This window comes from Nipponia nippon, unplaced genomic scaffold (genome assembly GCF_047370975.1).
Source record: "Nipponia nippon isolate SJK-2023a ecotype South Korea unplaced genomic scaffold, ASM4737097v1 scaffold_2, whole genome shotgun sequence".
Classification (NCBI taxonomy): Eukaryota; Metazoa; Chordata; class Aves; order Pelecaniformes; family Threskiornithidae; genus Nipponia; species Nipponia nippon.
In genome coordinates, this window is record NW_028262336.1 from 60,920,419 (window position 1) to 60,929,685 (window position 9,267).

At 47.2% G+C, this 9,267-nt stretch overlaps 1 protein-coding gene across 1 annotated transcript; it reads left to right on the forward strand.

Moving 5' to 3' along the window:
• Window positions 1-774: 774 nt before the first annotated feature.
• Window positions 775-7,821, forward strand: PDCL3 (phosducin like 3). Its single transcript, XM_087757926.1, has 6 exons — window positions 775-908; window positions 2,320-2,449; window positions 3,154-3,244; window positions 3,885-4,028; window positions 4,864-5,072; window positions 7,405-7,821. The coding sequence occupies exons 1-6, from the start codon at window positions 903-905 to the stop codon at window positions 7,545-7,547; spliced, it is 723 nt and encodes a 240-aa protein (XP_087614052.1). The 5' UTR covers window positions 775-902; the 3' UTR covers window positions 7,548-7,821.
• The last annotated feature ends 1,446 nt before the right edge of the window (window positions 7,822-9,267 follow it).

The following is a 9,267-nucleotide window of genomic DNA, read 5'->3' on the forward strand; positions in this document are numbered from 1 at the left end:
GGTTTCTTAGGTTGTGCCGGCTGCGAGGCTGTGCCACCTGAAAGCCAGGCAGGAATTCCTCTGGCCTCCATGACTTACATCCTGCATCGTTTCCGAGCTGATGTTGGTTTGAGGGGTATGAGGAGAGGGTAGGGGCATCTCTCCGGAGGAATGGTACTTGGGTTAAAGCTCTGCTGAGACGGGCTTGGGGCAGGGCTGCAGCTCACACGGAGCCCCGCCGGGGTCGTGGAGACGCATGACTTATGTGACCAACTTTGGCGTGAAACCCTCCAGAAGCACCCGTGGGGTGGCAGGCAGGGACAGCCGCTTGCAGGGACAGCCGCTTGCAGGGACAGCTGCTTGCAGGGACAGCTGCTTGCAGGCCCGGGGACGCCCTGGCACCCACCACAGCTGCCTGCAGGAGGGACTGGTGCCCATCAGCCCTGGGGTGCTCCGTGGGGCACCCACACCTTTCCGCCTGCAGACGGGGGACGGGGAGCAGCGAAGCCCTGGCAGGGGGAGGCCGGACAGTTTCTAAATCCCGGTGCTTTTCACAGTGTGCATCCCGCGGCTCCCTGCCCGGGACACGAAGCGGGATCCCCGTTAGGAGCAGGGGCCGGACCTTTTAAAAACTGGCACCGTGGCGGTGATGGGAAACGCCGACGGTGAGGGAGAAGAAGAGGGAAGCAAAAACCTCACAGTAAGAGTCGACACCCGTGAACTGGCCCGGCGGCGGCCGCGGGCAGCGGGACGGGCCTTATTAGGCGGCACGGGAAGAGGCTGCGCCCGCCCCGCCGGGGAGCGCCGCCTCCTCCGGCCGCGCCGCGCACGCCGGGACCGGCCTGGCCCTGCCCTGCCGAGCCCCGCTCCGCTGCCGCCGCCGCTGCTGCTGACCGGGCCCCGGCCCCGGCCCCGCCGGCGGGATGCAGGTGAGCAGCCGCGGGGGGGCCCGGGCACCCGGCCCCTGTGCGGCCGGTGCTGCGGGGGGAGCCCGCCCGGGCGGCCAGCCGGGCCCGGGCAGCGTGCCCGGCCGGAGCCGGCGGCCTCGGGCCCCGCCGGCAGCCGTGGGCCGCCCGCACCGGCGGAGCGCCCCGGGGCAGCCGCGGCGGGGTGGGGGGAGCCCGGTGTCATCCCCCTTTCTGGGGGCGGAGGTGTCCGCCGTGTGGCGGCCGCGTTGTGGAGCTCCGTGGCTTGGTTGTGCGGTTTCTCCTGGAGTACGGTGCTTGTTTCGCTGCTGCAGGGCGCGGGTGGGTGTTGCAGGCCCTTCGTCAGTACGCTGATAAACGATAGGAGATGCTGTGAAATGCTGTGTCGAGGGAAAAACGACCACAGCGACAAAAAAAAAAAAAAAAGTAATACGGTGTGCTGTTTGCTGTGCTCCTTTGCTTTCTTTCCTTATATCCCCCCCCCCCCCCCCGCTAGTCCAGAAGTACTGGGTTTTGGTCTAGAGAAGAGATACGCTCTTGAACAGACCTAGTGTAAGCTGTATCGATACAAGCCGTAGCAGAGGAGTAGGTGTGGTACCCAGTTTTCAGAGCGAACTTGGGTCAAGACAGAAAGGAACCAAAGCCAGCCTGTGAGTGCTTATCACTGGATTTTCATGTATTTAAAAAAATAAAATTGCTATCTAACTTGGAAAAACTTCTGCTGAGCTTCTCAACAATGCATGGGTGCCTGTTGCCCTTGCTTTGCAGCATTATTGCGACTATTTCACAGTAAAGTCTCTTTAACTTTCAGGAACAGCCTAGGCATAGATTTAGATCTGATTGCCTAGCAATGGGCTTGTCTGGCAGAGACTGTGCTTGCTCCTCTCTAAGCACTTGTGTAGTCACACTGACTTGAATCTACCAGGGAGACTTCCCATATACCCGGAGCTAGGCCTGCCAGGCTAACTAAGGTGCCTGTGTGTCTTTTCACCAGCGCTTCCCAATGCGATGACCGCTGATTTGGTGGCCTGCTGTTCTGCTGAGGCTCCGTACGCGAGCGCTGTGGCTGGCGTGCTTCCCTGTCACCCAGCTGATTTCCTCCCCTTTCCTTGCACCTTGTGAAAGCTGCAACGATGGTTACAATGCTTCAGACTTTTGTACCCTGCCCTACCAAGGCCTCCTGCATGTGCTGTGAGAGGGATGGAATTAAACAAAGTCACTCTTCAGGGTGCTGGTCTGGGGTTGCAAAGAAGCCTTAGCGTCAGGAGGATGCACACGGTGACTTTCTGGTGCCATCGGGACAGTTACCAGTTTAGCACTGTGCTGTGTCTCTTGAAAAACTTGCCCGTGTTAAGTTTTGGAAGCGGTAAAGGTCACCTTGCATGCACATCATCCGTTTCTTGTTCTGTTCTAGGACCCAAATAAAGACACAGAGTGGAATGACATCCTGCGCAAGAAAGGTATCCTTCCTCCAAAGGAAAACCTCGAGGAACAGGAGCGTGCAAAGGAAGAGGAGCAGCTTGCTATCCTTCAGAAGTCTCTCGGTGAGTGACCAGCCAACTCGGGCAGCAGTAGCAGGATGAGTCTTGGAATGGCTCCTGGGGGAAGCTTGTACAAATAAATGGCTAGCAGTAACGTTTATATGCCTGTGAAGCAGTACGTCCTTTTCCAAGTCTGTAAGGGACACCAAAGCTTCTTCTCCTATAGGGTGATCGTCTGTTAACAGTATCAAACAAATACGTTCCTGAACAAGTGGATTCTTCCAGCACAGGAAAGCTTTGTTCTTGCTGTCAGCTCCATGTTTTTATCAAAGTAAATGTTTGAAAACTGAAATAAGAACGGTGTGAAGGGCGTCTGCCATATGAATGTGCAAGTACAAGTGTCTCACGACATTACCTACTGTATGCTTCCGCTGTTGTTCAGGCATCCCTGCCGTGGTGTGTGTGTGTTTGTATATGTGTGTTAGGTACGTCTTTGCTGCAGCCACCAAACTTGAAAGCTAGTGCAGGTACTCATATGCTAGTCTAGGCAGCCTTCAGCTCAGAGTCCTTTATATCATTGTTTTTCCATCTATATGTTTAAAGTGCTTAATGCTTTCTAAAAATCCAGTAACAATAATACTTCCAAAATGCCATATTTTCCATAGTTAATCTGTCCTTAAAGTAAATAAATTCTGTTGGACTGAGAAAAGCTGATGAGTTTTGATCCTGGAATGAGGTTTTTGCTGATTTTGTTTCTTCCATTCTAGTGAAAACTTATGAGGACATGACTCTGGAAGAGCTAGAAGAGAATGAAGATGAATTTAATGAGGAAGATGAGAAAGCTATTGAAATGTACAGGTCAGAGCAGCATGCAGAATTGGGCTTTAATGAAAATTGAAAGCTTTTTCTTTTATATGCTGCTAGATATTGTTGAAGAGAGGAGGGTGTTAGGCCTGATGATAGAAAAAGTGGGTTGTGTTTCTGGTCTCTTGTAGAGCTTCCGAGTGTCTTTAATAGGATAACTGGGTTTAAATTCAGTGTCCTTTATCTACAACCTAGTTTTGCAGAGATAATGTGCACCTGCTGAGCACGTGGCTGAGGATTCTGAGAGCTTTGAAAGTCACCACCAAGATTTCCCAATTTTTTGTATGAATGAGATTAAGGTGCTGTAGTTTTACATAATTACAGCGTTGGTTTTCCATGATCTCTTTATCTGTACCATCTCTCATGTTTTTTGCTATTTATTTTGGTAGTGTAGTATCTGCAGAGGGCAGAAATGAGGGGGGGGAAAATTCATGAAATGTAGTTGTACTTGCATGTTGGCGGTTTTAACTTGTAATGCAAATATATTGACTATGTCAATTGCTTTTGTTGCTCTGGGGTTTGAAGAAGTTTGTAATGTGCTTCTGAAGTCTGGGTTTCAACCAGCTCCTTTAAGTGTTATTCTGTCAGAAATGCATCTATTCTCAAGATCTCTTTCGCATTCCTTGCTTTTCAGGCAGCAAAGGTTAGCAGAAATGAAAGCAGCTCAAATGAAGAATAAATTTGGGGAAGTTTTGGAGATTTCGGGAAAAGATTATGTTCAGGAGGTTACGAAAGCTGGAAAAGGTATATGGGTAGTCCTGCACCTCTACAAACAAGGGTAAGAATTTGTTTTTAACCTTTAAACCTTTCACTGTCAATAGCTGAAAATACTCTAGACAAATGTGTAGTTATTGTGGAAATTAAGGAACTGATTCTGGAGTTCTAAGAAATAAAAAAATGAATTAGTAATTTCATTACTGTTGACTCAAGACTGCTGAACTTAGCTCAAAAACGATGTTACCATGAAGTGGCTTTTTCATACATCCATACAGCTACCATAGAGGTAGCTGCTGCCACTGAAATATCGAAGCTTTGGAAATTATTCCAGATAAAGTGCGAGGGGCTGTGCATTAGAAGGATCACTGTGTGTCTTTAGCCTGGTTTCTAGAGGCATAAAAATGGAATGAACGTGGTTTCCAGTCCTGTCAGCATGATGGAAAAACTTTTCAAAAAGATCTGATAAGTTGCTAGAATTTTCTGGAAAGGGTTACAAATACTTGGTTTTGTTCATTGTCTCTAATTGCCTGACAGGTGTTCATTGTCATTTGCATACTTTCTTCCAGGAGCTGCTTTTCTTTCTATTTTGCCCTTGCTCGTGCAATTTCTAAATATCGTAGCTTCATAAACCAATTTCTCTGTATGATAGAGGGGAAGGTTGTATTGCTAATATCTTAAAACAAAAAACCCACCACCCACCAAAACCTCCAGTGATGCTGATTTCTTTTGAATGTTAGAATAGCAGACAGCAAAAGTATTCAGAAGTTGCTTCTTGTAAATTTGTCTTTCCATAAATGCCACTCATGGAGCTGATATTTCTGACCTTTCTTCTGGAGCTATTGTCTAATTTGTCTTTTATTTTTTTCCTTATGCGTGTCTGTTGCTGTTCTTGACAGAATTCCACTCTGTGCCTTAATAAATCAACATATGAGCGGGCTTGCAAGAAAGTTCAGAGATGTGAAATTCATCAAAGCTATCTCTACGACCTGCATTCCCAACTACCCCGATAAGAACCTGCCTACGATATTCGTCTACCTGGAGGGAGACATCAAAGCTCAATTCATTGGGCCTTTGGTGTTCGGTGGCATGAACCTAACAAGGGACGGTGAGTGTCTCCATCTCCGGTCTTCCAAAGGAAAAGCAAAACCGCTTTGCGGGGAGTGAGAGAAGTGAGGCTTAGGAAAAAGAACGTACCAAAAATCATATTAGTTTGGTTGGGTGGTTTTTCTGGTTTTGTTTTGTGGGTTTTTGGGTTTTTGGTGTTTTTTTTTTTTTTTCACCCTTATGGCTCAACAACATGTGATTAAGGCTATCTTGTAAAAGCAGTGAGTGGCTGAGTAGGCCAAGATATAGATGTTTATCTTATGTGTGTGCAAGTATTCACACCCTGTGTCAGATGAAACAAATTTTCCATAATATAGTAAAAGATAAATAGTACCCACGCGTGTTCTTTGGGGCTCTTGTACCTGAATGACTGACTTTGCCCCTGGTTACTTGATCAACCGTGCACTTGATAACTGGTGCTTGCCTGTTGCATTGTAGGGCTTGTTTCATTCTCAAGCCGATGGCATATATTGGTCTGTTGTACCTTCCTGATGTGCAGGCTTCGCTCCTTATTAACCTTTAAAGAGAGCCCGTCCCTTTGGCCAAATGGGGCTGCTAGCCTAAATTGGGCTGCTTCCTTTTCCTCTTGCCATCTCCTGGAGATGGCAGCACGTTAAGCTCCTGCCTTGGTGGTTCAGGGGACCCAGGGCTCTGTGGGGAGAGGCTGTTACCTTTCCTGGAGGTTGCAGTTTTCCCTAGACCTATTTCTCCTTGCCCATCGCAGAAGCCTGGAGGCAGGCTGGGTCGTGCAGCCTCATCAGCACGACTTGGTTCAGGAGATGAGGGCAGTGATGCAGGTCTTGCGGAGCACTCTGGCGCTTCAGTAAAAGCTGCTGTTTGGAGGTGGTTGGTCAGGGATGGTATCCTACAGCAGTGCTTGAAGACAGGTCAGCAGTGAAAAAGGCTCTTTGAAAGCAAATGCAACTCGGATGTAACCTAGTGGATTTTACTTCAGTTAAAAGGATGATCATCAGCTTTCTCAGTAGGCATATTGGTCCAGATACCTTCAAGCTTTTTCAAGGTCAGACTTTAAGGGCATCTTTATCTGACATGAACCACAGTTAAGCAGCATTTCAAGGTCCCTGCTGAATGATGTCACTGCCTATACTGGGATAGGATGCAAAGAGGGTTTTTTTTGTTTGTGTTTTTTTTTTTTTTTACTAAAACCCTGAAGTTTACAGGATATCTTGAGTATATGCTGTAGAAAATGCTCCCCTGCCTTCAACTGTCAGAACGGGAAAAGCTCAGCAATGAGATTACTGATTTGAGAACAGCTAACTCTACAGCGGTTACCTAATTATGCACTGAAGTGAGCAGTGGTAGCAGAACCTACATTTAGCTTTCTCCCATTTTTGGGACATAAATAGTTGATTTGGGGGCGGCTCCAAAGGTGACTGACCCAGCTTAATTCAGTCATTGCAGAAAGCTGGGAACTGAAATTCCACACTTTTTTATTCCTTCCTTTTCCCGTAAACCTAGGTGACTTCCACTTGAGATTAAAGAAAGTGTGAGGTGGTATTTATTACTCTCTAATGTCTGAAGGAAATTAGATTTAATGATAGGGTTGCCAGCAGGACTAGGAGAAAGGTTGCAACTGAATGTGGTGTGTTGACTCTCTACCACTTCTGGGAAGCAATCCAATTTGGGCCTATATAGTAATAGGCCTACTACAGATGGTGGAGTCTCTCTTACTGTCTTGCTAAGGAACTAATAATCAGTGCATGGTGTAGTGGGAAAGAGGTGAATTGCGTTTATGAAGTACATCCCTGAAAAATACCTATAATTCAGATGTGTAAATGGAATTGCTACAGTTTTTTTTGCTCCTCAGCAACTCTGTCCCCTGACTCTGATTAACTTGGTATATGATGCAAAGAGCTGTAACACATGAGCTGTATTCCTTCACCAGCAGTAAATGTGCAAACCTGTTTTCTGCCCGTACGTGGTTCGAAAGAGGTGGGATTCACTCTCGCCAGGAGGACTGCATCATCTTAAAGCTGCTGCTCTATATCAATTGCCTCTTTTACACTCCTGGTTGTAGAGGGAGCAGGGATGCCACCGGCAGGCTGCAGAGCGGTACGCTGAGCTCTGTGCCCTGTGCTGAAACCCGTCCCAGCGCTAGTGGCTGTGAAGGGAGGGCTCGGCTGGAGCGGGTGCGGGAGACAGGGCAGGGGCTGGGACCTGGGGGTGGAAGAGGAGGGGGAGGAATAGAGCAGGGCCCTGGTTTTGGTGCTGGTGATGGCAGGGTGGTAAGAGAAGTCAGCTGGGGAAGCAAGGGTGGGCTTTTTGCAGTTTGCTCCCCTGCATTCATGGCTCTCTTCTTTTGCTCTGCACAGAATTGGAGTGGAAGATTTCAGAGTCGGGTGCCATCAAGACAGACCTCGAGGAGAACCCTAGGAAGCAGATCCAGGACCAGCTCATGTCCTCAATCAGGGCGTGTGTCCCAGCCAGGGGGGAGAGTGACTCAGAGGATGACTAACTCCTGCATCGGCATCAAGATTGATACAGTGCACTTGCTCTAAGTGGGAACCCTGGCTGCACTGGAGACGCTCATCATGGTCTCTCTGAGCCCCAGAAGGGTAGTATTTCAAGACAGCCATCTGTCTAGAAACTTCTAGAAACTAAAAAAGTTTCTTTTTTAAAAAAAAAAACAACTTATTGCAGCTTCACTTAAGATCCTGAAAGACATTTTATATTATGAAACCTGAGTAAATCTTACTCAAAGTTTTAAAATACAGACATCAGTAGAAACAGAGGTCTCTTGTTATTATTTTCTTAGTAAATTGCTGACTTCTTTTAAAAAATCTGAAATATGAAGTGACCTTAAGTGCACTGGTTTTGACAAGCCGAACTTGTGTAAATCAAATCTAAATAGCTGGTCTTAACTGGTTACAGCACTTAGTTGGGCCTTCTCGTAGCCCATTGTGCATAGCCATCCAACAGCCTGGACTGTGTGGAGGGCTAGGGGAGGTGACCCATGATGTGGGTGCCGCTGAAGGTGGCGTGTGGTCCTTTGCAGGGGTGTGCTGGCAGGGGGGCTGGCACGAGGCCGTGAGCTGGGACCCCAGACATCTTGAGAGAGGCCTTTGGTGACAGCCAGCATCTCCTGGGACCTGCTGCATCCAGAACCCTCTTTCGTTTAGCAGCTGTATTTTGCCTTTCACAGGGGCTGAGCTTGTCGCACCATCTTATCTGCTAATTGAGAAAGAAAAGTCAAGATGGTGGTGCTTGAGTGTGAAACTGCTGACTTCTTCCACAAAATCAGAAGTCTGATGTGTTACTACAGCAGTGCCGTTGCCAAATGGGAGGGCAAATGATGTTTGAAGACCTGACATCTTTCTATATTAAAGCCTTCAATCTTCTAGGTACAATAATAATAATTGAGGTCTAGAAGAGAATGAACTGAAATACCACCTTAATTATAGATCTGCTGACACTTAGAGGTGCTTGCATATTTTGGATTGGATTTAATGTCCACCTACACTTTCAATTTGTCTATGCTTTCAGGTTGCCTACACTTAGGCTAACAAGCTCCAAGAGCTTTTGCTAACAAGGCTGCCCCAAGGACATTTTGTTATATTGCTGATGGATTCTGGGGGTGGATGGTACAGAATGCAACACTCAATGAGCAGCACTTTTTTTTTTTTAGTTTTGTGTTAGTTTGTAGCAACTTTTAAGTGTGTTTCCTGCAGGCTGTCTCCCCAGTCAAATCGGCGTGTAGTTCCAACAACAGGTAACTGTTCCTTAAACTTCAGGGGAAGTTGTAAGATCCTGATGGAGAGCTTCCTCTGAGATCTGAATGGTGATTTGGGTGTCACTTAAGTCTCTTTTCTGTTTTGTGATTTTTGGCAAAATAGCTAAAACGTTAACACTGTGCAAGTGAGCCAAATGCAGCAGAATACGAGTTGAGTTGATAAATCCTGAATATTATTATTGTATGTAGCACCACACTTCTCTTGACACTGGACTATCCAAAATGCTGTCAGACCTAATGCTTTTCTGTACTTAGCTATAACTTACAATCTAGGAGAACAACTCTTTCTCTCCATAGAAGTGTGCACTGCATATTTTGCTTATCTTTTGTTTATCCTCATTTAACTGTGCTTTGGAGTGATCTCTGAGCACATGGACTGGCTTCCTTTTGGAGCAGACTATCTAGAGGAGCAGCCCACAAAGGGGAAGTCAGTCCAAAGAGCTAG